Source organism: Ambystoma mexicanum, chromosome 3p, assembly GCF_040938575.1.
Source record: "Ambystoma mexicanum isolate Mex_15411 chromosome 3p, UKY_AmexF1_1, whole genome shotgun sequence".
Classification (NCBI taxonomy): Eukaryota; Metazoa; Chordata; class Amphibia; order Caudata; family Ambystomatidae; genus Ambystoma; species Ambystoma mexicanum.
The window spans coordinates 166,587,292-166,608,593 of NC_090925.1; the positions used below are offsets into that span (position 1 = coordinate 166,587,292).

The 21,302-nt window shown below is 45.6% G+C and overlaps 1 protein-coding gene across 2 annotated transcripts in view; it reads right to left on the reverse strand.

Moving 5' to 3' along the window:
• Positions 1–21,302, reverse strand: part of GSTK1 (glutathione S-transferase kappa 1) — a 395,651-nt gene that overhangs the window by 162,354 nt on the left and 211,995 nt on the right. For both annotated transcript variants that reach the window (XM_069650560.1, XM_069650561.1), the window contains exon 4: positions 12,537–12,637. In XM_069650560.1, coding sequence (XP_069506661.1) covers positions 12,537–12,637 — 101 coding nt within the window. The remainder of the gene's footprint in view (positions 1–12,536; positions 12,638–21,302) is intronic.

Consider the following 21,302-nt stretch of genomic DNA (forward strand, 5'->3'; position numbering starts at 1 on the left):
TGTCTGCCTGTTCTCTGATAATTGCAGCAAACAAGCTTTTCATATCCCCTATGGCCAGTGTCACCCCGCTGTCTTTTTGAGTGTCTGTATCCATTTACTGGCCCCGGCTATGAGGGAGGGCAGGCTACATATTAGGTTGTCCCAGTCCATTGTTTGCCAGAGCACATAATGGGCTCCCTTCTGTAGCAGCAGCATTACCCGTGTCTTAGTTCCCGTCCCTCCTTCTCGAACAGCCTGTGTTAACCCCATTTTTAAGAAAAGTGGATATGATGGGAAGAAAACTTCAATGCGCCAACCTAAATGTTGTAGAGTTAGTGGCGAGTCTTTTATAGAAATCAACTTACTGACAATTGCGTTAGTGTTACTTCACACTGTATTTCTCTTAATCAACATGCTTATTTCAAAATTGTTCTGATAATTCAAGTATTTCTCTCAAAACGTGTTTCCCCATTGTTGTTGTCAATGGTTCATCAATAGTGACTGCATCTTAGTTGGCTGTGGGGATAGCACCCTACCTACCCATCTCAAACGTTGTAAATATCTGCCCAAAGGTGCTACGAAATATAATTTGATTCTCTGAATACTATAGTGCCCCCCCCCTTTATTGCTATTCTGCCATTTAATGTACGCTTCACAGTCGTCCTTCTTAAGAGTCTGCTTTTCACTGCCATAGTGTTTGGCCTTTCCCCAAATGGAACTCGTTGACCTTGCTCCTTTCTTGTACGCTGATTGTTCCTGTATTGTCATGCCTCCGTTTTGTGTTTCTTGTCAATTTTCGTTCTGTCTGGATCTTATGCTAGAATGTCTATTGGTATGTATTATGTCATTTTGCTTTGTTTTTTGTTGCGCCTATAAGCCTTCGGGTATCCTGTGCGCGGTACAAATAATAAATCAAAATCAAATCAGGAGAGACTTTTTTATCCTATTGGATTATTCCTCTATATGACTTAATGTGTCCAATTGTTCAACTGTAGTATTTGAAGAGGTGCCAGGTAAGCAAACAAGTTTTTGTTTGGTCAATATTGCTTACTTCATTAAGTTTCCTTTGCATATTATGTTTCTTATTGGTCCTGTATGTTTTTTTTTTAAGCAAGTTTGTAGGGTAACGCCATGATAAGCGTGGTGGTACTGGTGTCCTGTATGAAGCACAATTACAATACCTCCCCAATGTGGTACCACATTTATTCACACCCCATCCCGGAACAACTTTTTTTCTGACTGCTGGAAATGAAATACACTGCCATTGGTCAGCACAATTGAAAACAGAACAGAGACAGCCTGCAGCTCGTGGGAAAGGGGACATTTGCACGATACCTGTTGGATGAACTCAGCGATAGATACTTGGAGGCTGGCCACCTCTCCAGAGTTCATGTACTTACCGTCTGATTGGTTCTCCCAGGAACGCCACTCCATTCAGCCTTCCTCTCCCAAAGCTGCCCGCCGATTGACATCAGCAGTAATGTGACCGGCACACTGGTACAGAGCCACCCTCCCAGCTGCCGTGTAGGGAGGCTAGTTTGTGTCATGGTTCCGCCCCGAGGAAGGTGTTCTCTACACATGTTCTCTAGACATGGGTTCCCCGCGGTGGGCCCCCCCGGCCGGTGTTCGTCACATGAGTTTTCTTTTACACAGCATTGGGGGTTGCTGTTGCGACTGGGGGCACTCAAGTCGTATGGTTTTCTTGCAGCAGCGCTGCATTCCACTACAGCACTGCTTACGGTCACCTTCAATCATGTGATCAATCATGTGGCTCCCTCTATTACTAGCCTCCCATAGGTCTCAATCAGCCATACGCATCACTGCTTCCGATTGAAGTTAGTGCTTGCTTGCATCTATGTTGTATCCAGGTTAACGATTCAGCATTTCTCAGCCCGGATTGTGTTTTTTTTTGATTTTGTAACTCTGCTGCTCGCACGGTGTCCGACTTTACCTGCTTCTGCTCCCGGACTGCTTCTGTCTCCTGCTCTGGTACTGCTGCTGCCTGCCCGGTGTTTTGACCTACCTGCTACCACTCTCGGATTGCCTCAGTCTTGCGAATTGGTACAGTTTCTTCTTGACTGATAAACCTGACCTGTTGCTATTCCCCAATTTCTCTGCCCAGTGAGTCAGTTTCTCTTCTGCTTGCATGTACTTTCCTTCTCGGAGTTCAAAGGGTATCTCTACCTATATTCTGGATTGCAGAGAACTAAGGACGCCTTGCTTTTACCCATGTGTGCATCATCCCGTTGTGTAGTGCGTCCTCGTGCCGCCCAGGAACGTATGTCCTTACGAATTACCACTAACCCGCCTTCCTCCTTCGCTTTCATTTTTCCCCTTGGATTATTGGACTCCTTCCCAAGATCATTCCTTCCTTTCCTGTCATCACCTAGTGCAGTAGGTAAGAGATCTATCTATACCTTAAAACAGCTTTTCCATCTCCTCATTTCTTTGTATATCATTCCTTGTCTTGCAATTCCAGAGAGTGAACCACCCTGGGAAAACAACTCCACACAACCAGAATATCATTGATGTTACTACGCCTTATCTAGCAAGGTTAGTTCTCTTCTACGTTACTTCCCTCTAATACTTTTGTTAGGAAATTCTGCTAAAACCTGCCCTTCTCTTGCAGCCTGGCGTACACCCGGTAGAGTTGGTTCTTCCATCGCTCTTTCAACTGATCTACCTCTGTTGATTAACAAAGGAGAGGAGTAGATCATCAGAACGTCAGCCTCTGGGAGGAGACTTGGGACCCTTTGGTCCAGGTTACACTGCTGCCTTAATTCAACCTAGTCCAGGATCCAGTCTACCGGTGAGTACTGACAGTTTGGCTGACCACCCTATAATTGCATCACCTTGTTCTAGTTATGTTGTCTAGTTCTGTTGCTTTCTCTCGTGATGAGTCGTCACCCCTTTGCAGATCCCCGTCAGGTTGGTCATATGCTTCAGATCAAAGATTCCCAGGTCCAGCCCGCCCAAGGGATTTCCCACTACGTGCATTTAGGATGGTGCCATTTCTATCCTTCCCTTTAACCAATCATAGGACATTATCTTGGACTGTGTGCACACCCAATGCACCATTACCCCCTACCGTTCCCAGTGAAGCCCTTTGTACAGGTCTTCTGTGGCTTAAAATAACTGTCAATTCCCATTTAGCTGCCCCCACTCTTCCCTTTCTTTACTCTTGCAGTTGGTAGGTGCAGCCCCGACTGGCACCGAATTAGCACCTTAATACACTACCGTGAATTGGTCTGACTATCTTTCCAGAAGTGTTTCCCTCTGATGGCCCCCTAAACATCTGTTCACCAGAGCAGGGTTTAGAAATCCATTCTAACAAATAGGATATTTGCAATCATCAGTTACCAGTTCTACAAAAATGCACTTCTGTAAGAATTTGTGACATAAGCTTATACTAAATTGTCAAATCCAAATTTATTTCACTGTTAATGTTTCAGGCTTATAAGGCTATAATTATGTGAAATTCTGTCCAGAGACTGAACTAAATTTTGGATTAGAAGGAGCCAAAAGCAGCTCATGTGGCTAAGGCATCACCCAGTAAGCAGGAGCTATAAGTATATTGATAATTGTAGAGGTAAACTGAGTTCAGTTATTTCTACAGCTTGACCCAGTAGAAGGACATGTTTTGGGCATCACACTGGAGGATGATATGCAGGATACATTATGGACCTAATTGATACTCCCTGATGTAGATCAGCAGCAAGAGACGGACAGAAACATGTCGGGTAACAGACAGCTGAACTGTCGGTCTGCCTCGAATATGTTCCTTCAGCGATCAGAAGCGAATACGCTATATATTAATGATGAAATTGGAAGGAGACAGTGCATAGTCAATGTGTTGTAAATAGGATGGGTCTATGGTTTTTATATGCTGATGAGACAGTTCTAATTTCGTGTGTGCATATAATAAATCACTCGATTATCAATGAATGTTATATATTTAATGGAATGTAATATACTACAGAGGCCAATACAAGTTGACAGTACTATGTTGATAGATTAGACCCTCCATCAGTTGATGACCATGTATGTATTAGTGGAAGATTATTTTTTTTTCCAAGCCATAGAGAACAGTTGTCAACTGGTTTCCACATAGGTGTATATATTTTGTGAGAGACCTGAGGGTATCCCTCACTCCTAATCCCCCTGGATCCTCTTCTCAAGGTGGCATGGGAAAGGCCATTGCTTTTGGACCCTGACCATGGGGGTGGAGAAGCAAGGGAGGATCACCTGGGTGGAGGGTCCTCAGAGATTGGGAGTGGAGTACCCACAGCCGAGACATGGTATCCCCTTTCCACATTGACAGACGTAACCCTCCCCCGACCTTCCTGGGCTACTGCAAGACCTCTCCCCTCATATCCTCACATTAAACCTTTGAAAGTACTGGGACCAGGAAGAGGAGACAGAGAAATGAACAATACACCTCTGGTACTGGGACGAGGACTATGCATGCAGAGTATGGCGAGTCAGGCATGTCACCTTATTCATAGTCGTGCAAACCTAATCGAGAATCCACACCTTCGACCTGTTAAGTGGTTGCAGGTGTATAAAGAGCCAGAGAACACCAGAGGGAGAAACAGGGAGGCCTATGGGGAGGGGACCAGCAGAGGACACGTTTTCGAAGGAGCCAGCCATGGTGGGACCTGCGGAGGAGCCAGGATGCTACCCAGCAGCACCAGAGAGTCTGTCAAGCCCCAAGGCAGGATGGGCCTTCACAGAAGTGGGAGCCTCTGTGTCGAGGAACCAGCAGCTGGAGCTACGAAACTGCAGGAGAAAGCAGGACGCCTTCCGCGTCCATACAGTGGCTGCAGAGCTATCCGCTTGTACGAGACAAGCCCTGGTGTGCGAGCCAAGCTCGCAGGAGCTGGCCCGCCAACCTACAAAGCAGGAAAGAAGCAGCCACAGCCACCAAAGAACAGTGAGTGACTGGGAGAGGCACTCGACAGCCGGGTCGTTCCTAGCGGGCTGTGAATAGGTAACGAATTATAAAACTGAAAGGAAATTTGAAATTAAGCATATTGAATACCGAACTGAAACTTAAAATTAGGCTAATTTAATATGGAATAGAGTATAACTTTATGGGCTATGCAAATACCAAGACAGCCAAAGAGAAATAGCCCATATGAAAACAACATATAGAAAAGAGTGCAATTGTGAGTGCCATAGAGCAAGAACACCACCGTGACTAATCAACTTCCGGGCGCCAGTGGTCCAGGGATGAATATCGGTTTCTAAACCATCAATCAGCCTCCCACCTAGTACACCAGAAGGGATCCGAACAGATTGGAAACAGAAGACAAGTCCCTTTACGCTCATGACAGAAATAATACAACCCTCTAAGGAAAAAGGCAAGAGATTGCTTGCAAGGATAACAAGGTTTGATTGTACAAAATACAGGCTGTGAGCAGAGGACTCTGCTGCTCGAGAATATTCTGTCTGAATCATCATGAACAGTACATTATAAGAGTCCACAGTCTCACTAAAGACGTCACCCATAGGGTCTAAACCCGCACAACTGATTGGTGAGAGCATATACAAGGTCCTGCTCCATAGGGGATGCCAGACTATGATTGGTTCCCGTCTCTGCAGTATGTCTGTTCCCACGTGAGTCAGCTGGGATCATCTCCCAGGGACTGAAGGTCAGGCTCTTCACATGTTGCTGTTCCGTGGCTACTTCTGTACACTAATGCTACTACATCATTATGGCATGCACCTGGGAGACTTGAGAACTAGCACCAGGTGAGGGGAGTAACAATCATGCCGATCCACACATTCTGTGCTCTGTCTATATTGTCCCCCTCACACCCAAGGCTTCCACCATCTTTTTGATCTAGAGGGTGTATTTATGGGAAGAGGTGAAAAGGTTGTCCATGTTCAGATCTTTTATTACCATTGGTTTTATCGCTGGCGGGCTGGGGTCACTCACAATCGTGGAATCTTGGACAGGGTCAGTTGTGGGTGCCATTACTCCTGGTGGCCTAGGTTGGAGTTGGAGGTCCGCTGTTGGCCTGGCTGTGAGGAATGTGCGTCGGGAGGAGCCTGGTGCTGTCCCATGGCCTTGCAGGGCGCATACCTTTCTGCGATAAGTAATTGCAACAGTTAAGGGACAAAGGGAAGTTTGTGAGAATTTGCAGCGCAGGCTCATCTGTCCTCAGCGTTTGGACCAGTTCAGGTTTCTCCGCCGTGCCTACGTTTACTGCGCAGCCATGTAGAACTGAATGTGTCTCCGTCAATTATAAAATGGGATCTCTTTAAATGCGTGCACTAAGTCTATGCATCTATAATTCCTGCAATATTGTATCTGTAGTGGGTTTCCTAGCACGGCCCTCTCCCCCCTAGTACATTGCACGGCTTCCTACAGGATTCGCCCCGCTCTAAAGAGCCTGGGAAGGGTGAGGGGGGCAGGGGGGGGGGGGGGAGGTGCAAGACTCATTTCCATCCCAACAAGACACAGGCAAATAATAAACCTTGTCCAGTATTGGTAACGTGGACGGAAAAGCAGGCTTATCTCCGCAAGGTCATGGATCGTTGGTTATTACACAACGATAAATGGGACTGTCCAGTCAAGGTTGTATACAAATATCTAGTTTATTATTATCACAACCGACAGTTCTAGCACACTACAAAATACAACCCACCCTGTTAAGGAAAGCAGAGGACAGTTTCAAGAAGGAAAGGGGATGCGCTCTGGATACTGACAGGAGGGTAGTCAGTAAAGTAATTAATCGCAATAGTTCAAGGACACTGTTTTAGCACAAAGGGAGCAATGGGTCATAAAATGTCACTGGGGGCTTTCGGAGAAGGACCAGGCGAACAGAACCGCAAATGTACCTTGTGCTTGTCGAAGTTCTTGATGCTCGACAGGACGAGTCGGGTTCAGGGCGATTTACAGCTTCTGCAACAGTTCAAGACGGGAGACAGCTGCAGGTATCAGGTTGCAGACAGTTCAGCCAGCGAAGGCTGGACAGACGGCTGCAGGCTGGCCTACACGGCAGCTCGGGGTAAGGAATTGTTGTCTCAGTGCTGGGTGGCGTGTCTGAAGCACTGGTGAGTCTCGGATGACGTTAGCGACAGCGGCGTGAAATCTGTCAGTGGTGCAGTCGGTTATAGCTCGAGGGGGCTTGAAAGAACAAGATACTTTCCCCTGGTAACGTTCGACTGGATGTTACTCCCACATATTCCTAATTTTTTAAATTCGATATCCAGCACCAGAAAAAAGAAAAATTGGCAGAGGGTGATGTGCATTGATGTCCCTCGAGGGCCTCCGTCTTAAGGATGTCATCAAAGGCATATGTAGCACGCGCAGCGCCCATTGGCGTCAGTTCTGTTTTTTCTTACAGTAGAAATTACCTGCATTACCACAGGTTTGACTGTACTAAACTGAACAAGCGAAAGCTGTACCAGCATGGGAAATTCTACAGTGGGGTAGGCTGGGAGGGCTTTGAGGAATACGTGGGAGGACCATCCAGTCGAAAGAACGTTACCAAGGGTAAGTAACTTGTTCTTCGAATGGATTATGTCCTCTCACAAATTCCTCATCTTTGATAGACCCCCAAAGCAGTGTTTGTTTTGGTGGAGGTGTTAAGAATTTAGATATCAATGGTTTCCATGAAACAAACGGAGGACAGCCTTTCCAAAGCTACCATCCTGACCAGGGAAGACTCAATGCAGTAATGCTTTGTGAACTTGTGTATAGTAGACCACGTAGCTGCCTCAAATGTTTTTGATCGGGACACCCCTTTGCAGAGCTGTAAAGTGTAGCCATGCCCCTGGTGGAATGGGCCCTTAAGCCTTCTGGAGGATCCTTGCCTGCCAGCCTATAGCATTCTGAAATTGCCAGAAGGATACATCTGGATAAGTCTGCTTTGTCACAGCCTGACCCAGTTTGTAACCTGTATAGCCTATAAAAAATCTAATCATCAATACGAAGTTTGGATAATCTAGAGATGTAGAAGCTTAGAGCCCTACGTGGATCCAATCTGTGTAATGTCTCCTCCCCTTTGCCAGGATGAGGTGGAGGATAGAAAGTGGGCAAAACAATAGTCTATCCTACATGAAAATCTGAAATAAGTAAAAATGAAGGCTTAACACTCGGAACAACCTCATCCTTGTGGAAAATAGTAAAGGGTGGCTTGGATGATAGTGCCTTTTCACTCACTCATTTTATCGACAGCATTGAGTCGCGGTTCCGACACTTCCTGAACCTGGTCTTCGGGATAGTAGGCGTTGAGGAAGAAGACAATTTTGCGAATAGAACAAAAGAAGCGTGGAGTAATTTCTCGAAGCGTAACCTTACTTGGACTGAACTAAAGCCAACTTGCACTGCGCGTGCTATATATGCCTTGAATGACATCATCCACGAGACAGAGCCATAGAGACCTCGAGTCGACTGCATCAACGCAATGCGCCCTTTGCCAAAAAATTTTAAAAAATCCAATGCAGCTGAAGCTGGATATAGAATATCAAAGAGGAGGAATACGTGGGAGGACACAATCCATTTGGAATGTCCTTTAAGGCGGATGCTGGTTGATTCTTGTCGATGCACTCCTCCCAGCTTCCTCACTGGGATTGTGTCGTCCTTTAAGGTGGGCGCCCCAAAGCAGAGGAGTGTGTTGCAGGCACCGGCCTGTACCTTGGTTTGGTTCAGAGACTCTCTGGCACTTCCCACCTAGGAAGCTTGCTTGCAGAGCCGAGCCGGGCACGCTCGGGTACTAGTTCTGGAGCTGGTGCAGGGTCCTAAGGATTCAGTATCTCCCTCTGTTCCCTGATGTTTAGGGGAGGGATCTTGCTTCCCTCTTTGGAAATCCTGGCCTTCCTTCACTGGTGGAAGCTGTAAGGCAGACTCTACCTTCAGCCAGGGTCCAAATGAGTTCTTGTTACTCCTTGCAAAGTCTTCACATCTGCCAAGAGGGAATTGACCCGCCTTTAAAGCCAAATTGACCCCAGTGATTGGTGTAGGCTAAGCCGACCTTAATGAACCAATCCGGAGTCCCCACCAACAATCTTGTGTATGTGTGAGGTCATAACCAGAGTGCTTTGCAACAGGAAAGTTAAACATGTACTACTAAGTCCCACCCATCATCCTGTCTGTTTTGGACCAAAGGGTATCTGGTTAATGGAGCTATATGTGGTTCCGGATTAAAGCGGCAGGCCTCCCTTGAATTGGTGGCGAGAACAGACTGTCTCCATCAAATCACATACTACTACCCTCTGAATAGGGTCCCCTGCAGGGTTTGCCTACATGTACCAGACATGACAGGTCACTGCCCTTGATACAGAGAGGCGGGAGCTGGCTTCAGCTTCACACAGATGCATCAAATGTGTTGGTGTTTCCTGTCTTTTGTTAGTCCTGAGACCAGGCCTCTCGTGGGACTGCTTAAATATCAATATGCGTAGCTGCCACCAGCAGGGCCTACAAAGGATAGGGCGTATCCATAGAGCCTTTGTTACTTAATTAGGCTGGCCATGGCAGGAGGAAGGTTTTGCCCTCCCCTTTTGAGATGCCTTGAAGTACTCCTGTATGTCACATTCCAACTAAATGTGACAGGAATGACTGTGCCTGTAGGCTGTGTCAACCCAGGGGAGACAGGTCTATGTGTTTGTTGTGCAGTAAGCATAGGATGTGTGCAGATTAGCCCCACACATTTTCCAGAGGTTAATCTACCATTATTCAATTTCATATAAAATTTCAAAAAAACACCTGGCGAGTGCACACCCACTGTGTGGATGGTCGATTTCCTCACAACCACAAAGTGAACTTTATGCGTGAATGCAGTGCGGCAAGGCCAAAGACTGGCAAGAGGTGTGTGACACGTTACGGCAGAGCCAAAATGCTAACCAGAAGAAGCCAGAGGAGTGTAAAACTGCACATAATGCCAAGAGGCCATTAAAGAGAAACAAAGGGAATGTGAGACTGCACACGGAATGCGAGGCTGTACACAGGGACAAGTCAAGAAGAACCTGTGGGCTGAGGAGCCTAGGGATCCTGGTTGCACAACCTTTAATGGGTAGACCGTGTGGTCTGACAACTGCGCCTACACCAGTGAGCCCTGAACTGTGGGAACCAAAAACATTCTCAAATAGACCAAGGAGAACCACTGCAAGTGAACTGATGAGGCAATCCAGAAAGGAGGGTCAGGCTGACCTTGAGATGTGTTAAACCTTGTGAAAGAATTAAACAAGTACAAGTGGCTGAGCTAAAGTTTTGGGGCAGCGAACCCTAAGGCTTGAGAAACTGCAAGTGTTATCTTGGGAATAAAGCCTCAAGACCTTTTTCCTTTGAACTGTGTTGCTTGGAACTTGGGGAAGGGAACCCCGATGATTGTGTGGAACTAACTGGATTACCTTGAAAGTGAGAAAGGTAATTCTGAAACCTTTTTGGACCTTTCTTATACTTGGGAAAGGGAATCTGAAAAGGAAGCTAAGAGCTGGAAGAAGCTCAGAGCTTCGTGTTGATCAACATTTCTTTGATTATTGACATCCCTACACACGGTTAGCTTTAGCTGCGAGAGAAAGCATAGGTTTTGGACACAGACACACATTTAAGTTGAACCATTTGACTCTAGTTTCGTTCAGGTAGTGAAAGCCCACCTTGGCATAGGGCAAGTTAGGCCTTCCACCATCCTGACATTCAAGTTAATAGATATCTTTTGTTGTCTGTGTCTTGCTTCATGATGCCTTCGCAATATGCATTGGGATAAGTCCAGCTAAAGTTGGGGAACAAAAGCCAGTAGTTCTTAATAGAGTAGAATATATGTGTATGGGACCAGTTAGCCAAGGGCATCAAAACGTAGCTCCTGGCAGTTTTGGTATCAAGCGAACCCGGTTCTTCTCAGCTAGAAGCAGAGGTTAATTAGCTCCTATCCATTTCGATAACTCATGTCAAATCCTGTAGTACAATGTGCTATAAACGAAAAGTTAATAGTGATCTAGTCGTGTATTCACACAGGAACCATGACAGCTTCAAGCCTAATCTAACAACCGAAGTCTTTAGGCAATGGTCAAATTCACAAAAATAGTCTATCATTTAAAAATGTTGCTATTCATCACAACGTTAATATACCTTTTAGGTCCCGACACTTTAATACTGCACGGTGCATTATGTGAAAAATTGTCAGGTTCTGTGGCAGAGAAGTGTGAATTATCTGCACAGTGCACTGGCATAAAATCACAGCAGTAGTTATCTGAAAGGCCCCTTAAATGACCCCCCCTGAAAAAGCAGTGCTACTTTATTCTACAATGCCACGGCTTAGGGCATGTCGCTGAAGCATAAGAAATCTCAACCGTGGCACGACACTGTTTAACCAAACCAAAGTACTTAAACGCATACTGTAATATTTCCCACATGTAGTAATCTTATTACACACAAGGCTATAAAACAAATATGGGTTGTGTGCCCCCTATCTGGCGCGGCATAATTATTTTGAAGTTATAAAGCGTGGCACACAGCTGTGAGACAAGCTGAGAGCACCAATGAGGGGGGGGGGAAGTAATTGGTGTCAACTCTTCTAGAAGATAACTCTGTTGGATCAGATGGAGCAAACAAGCTTGACTAATTGGTCACTAAAAGCACAAGCCGGCACAATCCGGCATGCAGGAGAGCATTGAGTTGATTCCTTGGAATGTGGGCATTCATTGTGGAATTCAGCCCTCTGTTCCAGGAAGCAGAATAAGTGGCTTGCCAGGCCAGTTGCTAATAAATCATGACAGCCTTTAAACCAAAAGAAAAAGGCATTATCCAAGCGTCCTTTGAAAATGATGGAATAGCCTTGCTATGGGAGAACCCACCACAGCCAATACTATGTGATGATGGACTGTCATGGGTGTGTGGCACGATGGGAAAGCAATGAGGTAAGCATGAAGTCAGATTTCAAAGACTGTTTGGCTGACAACGCTATTGCCAACCATACACCTGAAGGAAGGTGATGTTCTGTAGATCCCTTTGGAATTTAAGAAAGCCAGACTCAGTGCTCAGATGTGTGGGGTAGCTGTTCAACTCGCCAGTGTCATTTCACTGCATCTATTCATGGCATTTTGTTGGGGCAATGGGTACAGAGTAAGAGTAGTTTTAAATGGATTTTGGGGGAGGGGCGCAGAACGGTCGTCAGGACAGCATTCAAGAGGTTGAAATCTTGGACATATGGTGTTCGGCTACCAAATCATTTGTACTTGGTCGGTTGTGTGGATGTATTTTTCTTTATTTTTTTATTTTTAAAGGTTCAGGTTTGCCGTTCTCTGGCGTCATGCTGGTATTGAGAGAAAAGACTGGAGAGGTCGTTTGGGTGCAACAATATAAGGAATTATGCTCTTTCCTTTAATGGTAGCTTGTGAATGGCTTTCAGTGCTTCAGTGATAAGATATTTGTTATGCATGAAAACTGAGTATTGTAGTGCCTTTTCTGGTAGCAAGCAAGAACAGCAGACAAAATATTACTACAAGGTTATTGATAATTGACAAAACCAAGTAACAGAGTGCAACTGGGGAGATAAGATTATTGCAGGATAAACTGCTTAGAGGTGCAGGTTGAGAGGAGAGGTACTGACCGTTGACCAGATTCTCTTCCAAATCTCCCGAGACACTGGCTCTAAGAAATTCGGCTGCTCCAGGTCTATGGCTGTGACGAAGCGCATTGCAGAGAGGCTACCTGCATGAGAGGTGATTAAATAAAGGCATCAATAACAAGGAGATGAGAAACAGACAACTTAACGTACAGGCAGACCACGATGCGCTAAGGCCACCATAATTTTACAGAACCCACTCACCACTGGTCTGTCAAATGGAAGGGAACACTTCAAACTTCCATGGGGTTAGAGCAATCCCTGTAACCTCATCGGAGCCAGGGCAGGTAGTACAGAGCTCAGTGTTCTCGTAAGTGGAGAGAAAGGCCCACCCAAGATAACTAGTCAGGCATTAATGTACAGGCTGTTGGCTGAGGAAGGGTTCAGTGTGCCCAATAACAGATTCAAGTCTATGCCACTTGAATATAGAAACAATGGAATGGTGGAGAGAGTGGTAGCTTTCCACCTAAATACAGTGCCACAGACCCCTGCAGAGTGTTCTTCACATGCCATACCTTTTTGGAGAAAATGTGTTCAAACACTGGCAATAATCAAATATGCCAGTTTAATGCATGAATACTGCAATTCCACGGTTTCTTTTTCTCTACCAATAAACTCCTTTAGACCAGCTAGCAAAAGGATATAACATTGGGACTTACAATCGAATCTGAAGATTTTTGCCTCAGTTTGCAAGTAACTGAAAAGAAAAAAAGAAAAAAAGAAAAAAATAAATAAAAAGGCATCAGAATTGCTTCCGGTTTTTTCGTCCCCCGATTAGAAGTCATTAGTACTGGGAGTGGTCACATTCTCTTCACTTGTTAGCTAAACAGTGAGCTTTACTGGATGATAAAGCTAGCTTTTTCCTCCATATTCTAGCTAGCTCACCTCTTTCTTTCATTGCCTACACCTTACAGTCTGCCCTTCCTGTCGCCAACTCCCCATTTGCCTTATAATTTCTGGCCAAGTCCTGGAAAAGGTTGTACACATGCACCTTTTCTCCTACCAAGAAGTGCATTCAATTTCCTTATCAATCTGGTTTCCATTTTGGATATTCTACAAAGACTACTCTTCAGTCTCTGATTAAATTCACAATGCACTGCATCACAATCGGTCATGTATTCTGATGTGGATAGAGCTCTGTACCACATTCAAAAAGGTTGATCATTCTATTCTGCTTTGCTGCTCATCTTCATTAGGGATTACAGGCTCTGTTTTGGATTAGTTTCCTCCTCATCTTCAGAATCATCCTTTTATGGCATCTTGTAAAGGTCCTACTTTACCATTTTCACTTCTTTTCAGTTCTTTGTTGGGACTACATCTTTTCACACTGTTCAGTATTCCGTTAGCTTCCATTCTTATGGGCTCTGGGTTTAAAACACGTTTTAATGCGACGCATACCCACATTTGCATGTCCTTCTTTCCAAAGTGCTTTGCATCAATGGTTGTCATCCATTTTATTCTTGGGCCACATCTCATTTTCTCTGCTTCTCATGCAATTCACTCCCTTTGTTCATTAATCTTCCTCCTGTGCTATTGCTCATCTCTCAAAGTGCAGTAATCATAGTTTTACTTTCGATTCAAATCTTTCCTGCTAAAATCAAAATTGTTTCTGCTGTGCAACCCTTTCCATTTTCAATATTCATAACATTCAATATCTTCTTGCATTCATCTACCAAACTGTTACCAACTATGGTTCTTTCATGCCTTAATTATTGTTCACCCATGTCGGGATTCCATTTTGAGCCACGTTGCATGCGTCCATTTGCATCCTATTTTCTCTTGGGTTTTCTGTAAAACTTTCAAGGTACCAAGCTCTGCTATGGAGGTTTGCTATTCCAGCAGATTTTCAGCTTTATTTTATTTGTATAATCTGCAAAAATGCTCATGCTGTTGCACCCGATTATCTCTGATCTAGTTTCATTGTATTAGCCTACTATGCTTTTTCACTCGACCCAGTTTCTTCTTAGAACACCACACCCACCATGTGCTCCTTTTTGCTTAAGTTCTTTCCAGGTTCTCAACCTAAAATTCGAGTGCTCCACCACTGGATATCGGTTCATGTCTATTTTTATTGAACACCTAAACCATCTTAGACCCTGGATTTTCTTCCTGGACCTATACACTTAATGTTTGAATCCTGTTGTCTTAATCCATCTTTGTTTACTTTGAGCTGGTTGCGTCTAGGTTGCACTTTAACCTTTATAGTTTTTTGTACTGATTATTGTATATTTTTCAGCACTTTTTTCAGAATAAAGACGCTACATCAATAACTAAAATAAAATGTAAACAAAGTGTGGTAGTTGCAGATTTGCAGCCACATTTTAGAGTGGAATTCTAAAGTTAAGTTCAGTTCAGTAGACCAATCATAGTATCTCTTACTTCTGACATAGTATGGAGAATCAAAGGCAGCTCTGAAAATCAACAGAACAGTTGATTTGTTGTGCCCCAGGGATATTTTGAAAGTAAGTCATAAGAAGGAGCATGGAATAATGCTAGCGTGTGTTAAGGTGGCCAGCCTGGCCTTTCTGGTATGCCCAGTCACCTACAAGTCCCAAATTCTGTTTGTATAAATAAATTCACTTTTCAACAGTTTCACACTAGGCATGTGGCAGTGAAATGGCCCCGTCAGAATAGGCCCAATGGTTTGGGGGGTATTCTGGCTGTGAAATAGGTTTAATCAATGCATGTCAGAATTCATGCAAGTGACCTTGCCAACCCCAGACCGCATTGCAATTGCAGCATTTCTTTCCTTGCATAGAACAGTAAGCTAACTCGATTTTGACGATTTGGTTTTTGCTCATCTGCATGCAATGTTAAATTCATGCCCTTTTACAAATACTGTGTGACAACTGCCTACCATTATGCAGCAATGTCGTATTCCTTCCCATTTAATGTGCAACAAATTGAACCACAGGTTGCCCGACGATTCCTCTACCTACCCACTCTTTCCCCAAATCTGTGCCAACAACTATCAGGCTAGTGTCTGGGGCAGCTTGGGGAGAAGCATTACAGTTTCACCCTGATCCTATGTTTTCGTGTGGTTTAGCCCTCTCGAAATAGGTTTCTGCTCATTATAACAAAAAAGGTTTTGCTTCCTTCTTGTAACGCTCACCTGACTCCCACGGAGGCGCTGGCCTGGTTGGCGCTGCTGAGACCTCTTCTAAAGTGATGCGCAGGGTTCAGAAGACAGACTGGACCGGGCCCCCAAATCTGGCTTGTCTGGCTCGCAGAAGTATCCTTCTGTAGGTGAAAATAGGGGATTAACTGTCTGCGGGGTAATGCAATCGGCCTCCCACTTTCCCCTCTCACCCTCCTCGAAACCTTTCTGTGATTCCCTGTAGTGTCTCACCTTAGGGTCTGTAAGGACGAGCTCTCCATCCTGCTTCTGATGCAGGGGCGCGTTGGTATCCAGTTACTTCACTGGATTTTCGGATTGGTGAGAACCAAACTTGCTTGGCTTCCAGGTAAGTTTTTTGATAAGAGGTTCCCCTTGTGTCCATGCATTAATGTACTAATGCTAGTGTCTTTTTCCCCATAGGGGCCGGGGTACGGAATGCCGGGGAACAGGCACCGGCCTGAGATGAGAGGTGAAATCCTTGAAGAAATCAGGTAAGTCTTTAATGAGCGTTTTTTTGGTAATGTCTTTTCATTCGCTCATTAACGCTGATGTCTCTTTTTCCCCTTAGGGGCCGGGGTCCGGAAATGCCAGGATGCGGCGCGGACCCGAAATGAAGAGGGAATGAATCAACTGGTAAGTCTTAACATGGAGGTTTAGCTTTCCTTATTCCCTTCTCTCTCTCACCTTTTGTTCTTCTCCCTAGGCGCTGGGGCGTGACTGCGAATCCGGATGATCGCTGCTGAACATGGAGGAGCCCTGTAAAGGTGAGTGGAATGCGGCGCTGCAGCGATCGACGCGATGAGCTTTTCAATAAAAGTCTTCCTTTTCAGGATTGTCGGCGGGATGCAGATTTTGCAGGTAAGGACTTTTCCTTCTTCCGTTCTCTTCTTCTCTTCCTTTGCAGGTGATCCAGGATGCTGGCAGGCGTGGCAGAAGTCAGGATGGAGGAGCAGACACGGTGAGCGTCCAGCTGCTAGATGCAGAACAACGCGAAGCACGTGTGGCTGTTCGGGTGGGGTTTAAATAGCCTTGGAAGAAGTTCCAGGTATGTATCCTTCCTCCAATCAGGTATGTATCCTGCCCCGACCACGCCCGGATGGTAAATTAGTCCCACAGGTAAAGTAGTTCCTTTCAGGCCTCAAGGAGGCCGGGATCCTGCAGCATGGTCTGCATCAGGTAAGTGCACCCAAGCACTCCCATAATGAGCCTGGCGCCTATGGCGCAAGGACTGATGTCTATTATGAGCCTGGCGCCAGGACACTGTCCAAAGGGCCCCTCCCTATATGGGGTTGCTGGGTCCTTCCTTGGGAACTGGATGTCCGCTTTCGGGGACGCAGGGCTTGAGCCGGCTCCCCGGGAGCGGGCATCATGACAGCACTCGTCACCTCCCCCCCCCCCCCCCAAGGCCCCTCCCAAGGTTGTTCCCTCCGGGGGTTTTGGTTTGTCTGGGAAGAGTTGGTGGAATTACCAACTAATCGAGGTGCATGCACATGGTCGCTGGGTTCCCACGACCTCTCCTGAGGTCCGTACCCCTTCCAATCAATTAGGTAAACAGTTTTGACCTAAACATTTTTGAGTCTAAAATGTTCTTCACTTCGAATTCGGGCTCCCCATCTATTAGAATAGGTTCTGGAGGTTTGATTAGTCGGGTTCCGGGTACCACTGGTTTCAGAAGTGACGCATGAAAAACAGGGTGAATTCGCATACTAGCTGGTAAATCAAGTTTAACAGCCACTGGGTTAATTATTGCCGTAATAGAATAAGGTCCCAGATATTTAGGGTTACAAGTTTGAGGCCCTTTGTGGTAAATGTCTGGTAGCTAACCACACTTGATCCCCAATCTGATACGGAGGTGCTTCACTCCGATGTAGATCAGCATTCTCCTTGTATTTTCTCTTGGCTTGTTGTAAATGCGTAGTCGCCTCTTTGAAGGCTTGGGTAAATGTAGAATGCAGATGTTCTACTGCAGGCATTCCGAGGTTCTGAGGTGAGTCAAGGTTTGAGGTTCGAGGGTGATGCCCAAACAAAGTATAAAAAGGACTGTGGCCAGTTCGAGTGTACCGAATTATTATATGCGTATTCGGCTATCCAAAGAATGTCTTTCCAGTTGCTTTCAGATTGCTGTAACATACACCGTAAGTACTGCTCAAGGGTCTGATTTGTCCTCTCGGTCTGACCATCGGTCTGAGGGTGGTGACTGGTCGATAATCTTACATCGATCTGCGCCATTTGACAACATTTGCGCCAGAAGTGGGAAATGAATTGGCTTCCCTGGTCAGAGATTAGTATAGATGGGAATCCATGTAGCCGAACAATATTTGAGGAATTCTTTGGCTAGGACAGAAGCTGAAGGTAAACCTTTCAAAGGAATAAAGTGGGCCATTTTGGAAAACAAATCCACAATTACCAGAATAGTATTGTACCCCGAACAAGGAGGCAGGTGCGTAATAAAATCCATTGATAGGGTGTGCCAGGGTGCTGGCGGTATGTCTAGAGGTTGAAGGAGACCGGCTGGTCTTTTCTTTTGACTTTTATTTTGGGCGCAAACACCACAGGACATCACAAAAGATTTAACATCTTTTCGCCAAGAGGGCCACCAAAATTGTCGTTTCACCTTTTCCTCTGTCTTGGCAATACCGGGGTGTCCCTCTATTAATGTATCATGATAACCGGAAATAACTAGTTTGTGTAATTCCTTATGTGGCAGGAATAAGCGTCCTTGGAAATAAGGTAAACCATTATCTATGGTAAAGTCTGATCCCTTTTGTATCCAATCCTGTAAGGTTGTAGGGTCCAGGAGTTGTTTCACTCTGGCTTGTATTTCTTCAAGCGTCTGTAACGAAGTCATGCCTAGAATCCTGTGTTCGGGAATTATTGGTACTGGTTCTGAGTTTGTAATCGATTCTCCCATTCCAATTCGGGATAAGGCGTCTGCTTTGCCATTCTTGCAGCCAGGTCGATAGGTAATCACGAAATCAAATTCAGCGAAAAACAAAGATCGGAGCTGCCGTGATGACTGAGCCTTGGCGGTTTTCAAATACTGTAAATTCCGGTGATCAGTGATCACTGTGATGGTATGTCGAGCGCCAAGCAGATAATGCCGCCAGGCTTTAAAAGCGGACTTAATGGCTAACAGTTCTTTGTCAGTGATTGCATAATTAACCTCGGGTGCTGAGAATTTTCTGGACCAAAATGCTACGGGATGCAGTTGGTTGGTTTCGGGATCTCTTTGGGACAGGACAGCTCCCATGGCTAGGCTGGATGCGTCAGTCTCGACGACATAAGGGAGATCTGGACGTGGGTGTTTCAATATAGGTGCGGAGGTAAACTTAGCTTTTAAATCCTGAAAGACCTGCTCGGCTTCTTCAGACCATTCAAAATGTTTATTTTTCCTCAAGAGTGCAGTAATGGGTTGTACCACGTGTGAAAATTCCAGGATAAACCTGCGATAGAAATTGGCAAAGCCGAGCATGCTTTGAACCCCTTTTACAGAGCTAGGTGATGGCCATTTGAGGATGGCATCCACTTTTCTTGAGTCCATTCGGACTCCTTTGGGTGTCAGGATGAAACCTAGAAACTCGACTTCTGTGGTATGGAAAACACATTTCTCCAATTTAGCAAATAGTTTGTGTTGGCGCAGTTTTTCAAGTACTGCCCTGACGTGTTTTCTGTGATCAGATTCCGAAGAGGAGTACACCAGAATGTCATCGATATATACGACCACACAAACGTCGATGAGTTCCCGAAGGACATCATTCATGAAGTATTGGAAGGCAGCCGGCGCCTTACACAATCCGAAAGGCATCACCTGGTACTCGAATAATCCGTATTTAGTACGGAAGGCAGTTTTCCATTCGTCGCCTTCTTTAACTCGTACCAGATGATAAGCCCCCCGGAGATCTAACTTGGTGTACATGCAAGCGTCCTTCACCTGGTCAAGGAGTTCAGGGATCAGAGGCAGAGGATAACGGTTTTTAACCGTTATCTGGTTCAATGCGCGGTAATCGATACAAGTTCTAAGGTCGCCTTCTTTTTTGGGTACGAAGAACAAAGCCGAGGATGCCGGGGACTTTGACGGGCGAATAAAACCATTAGCTACGTATTGATCCAAATATTGTCTCAAATGCAGGTTCTCAGGTTCGGTAAAGGCATAAATCCTGCTACAAGGGGGTTGTGCACCGGGCACCAGATCGATTTGGCAATCGTACGATCTGTGAGGAGGTAATGTGTTGGCCTGTTCCTTTTGGAAGACGTCCTGAAAGTCTAGGTATTCCGGAGGTAGTTGCATGGAGGCAGAGGTTACAGATGCTAGATTAATCTTCAGGTTTTCTAGGTAGCAGGTTTGTGTACAATCCGGGAAGGTTAATCTCTTAGCTCGCCAATCAATTCGAGGATTATGTGTCTCTAACCAAGGGATTCCAAGAATAACCTGAAACTGTGGAGCCTTGATTACATCAAACACAACACCCTCCCGATGGCCGTCGGGACCAATAAGAGTCACCTCCGTAGTGGAATGTGTTACCGGTCCAGAGGCAATTTCAGTTCCATCGACTGTGGTGATGACATCTTTGCTGGTTTTAGGACGGAGAGGGAGGTTAATCCTCGAGACCAATTCACGATCCACATAGTTTCCAATAGCCCCACTATCGATGTATGCCTTTATTGCATGCAACCGCTTAGGCTGTTCTGGATCTACGAGAACCATTGGTACAATGAAATGCGAGGTCTGAGAGTTAGTTTTCAAGCTGGGCAAGCGGACCCCTACGCTTGTCGGGCGGAGTCGTTTCCCGAAACATAGTCTTCATGGTTTTTATCAGCAGCTTCTACCGCCTTTCGGGGCGGTTTTGCCGGGCAATCTCGTAGAACGTGTCCAGAATTCCCACAATAAAGACATAATTTTAACTGCCGCCTCCTTTCACGTTCCTTTTGAGTTAAAGGACCCTTAACTCCTCCAATTTGCATAGGCTCAGAGACATCAACTCCCTTGGGGTTAGCATGGGTCTTGACCAACACCCGGGTCTTAAACCTGGACCGATCTGCTTTTCTGTTTTGAAGTCTGTGATCCAATTGAACCACCAAGTCTATATACTCAGTGCATTCTTGGGGCGGATTTACAACTTGGGCCAAGACATCTTTAAGTTCTCCGCGTAGGCCTCGATAAAACAACGTGACTCTTTTATCCTCTGGCCATCCCGTTTCCACAATTAGTCTATTAAAGGTTGCAATATAGGATAGGAGGTCCCGATTGCCCTGTCGCAGGGATAGAGGTTCGTCATCCAGAGCCTGCCCCCGAGTGTCGAGCAAATAACCTTTCCATGCTTGCTTGAAACCATTGAAAATCACGGAGAATCGGGTCATCTTGAGTAACCAGTGGAACTGACCAATCGGCAGCGCAGCCGCTGAGATATGACAATACAAAGGCTACCTTGGTCTGATCATTAGGAAAGGCCCCAGGTCTGCATAGAAAGTGCAAATGACACTGATTCATGAATACGGCGTATCGTTTGGGGTCCCCAGCAAAGCGTTCAAGTGGGGCCAGCGGCATGTTTCCAGGTAGATTAATCTGCACAGGGTTACTGGAAACCACAGGAGCGGGTTTCCCTCCGGAACCGGGTAGAGGAGTTTGCCCAGCT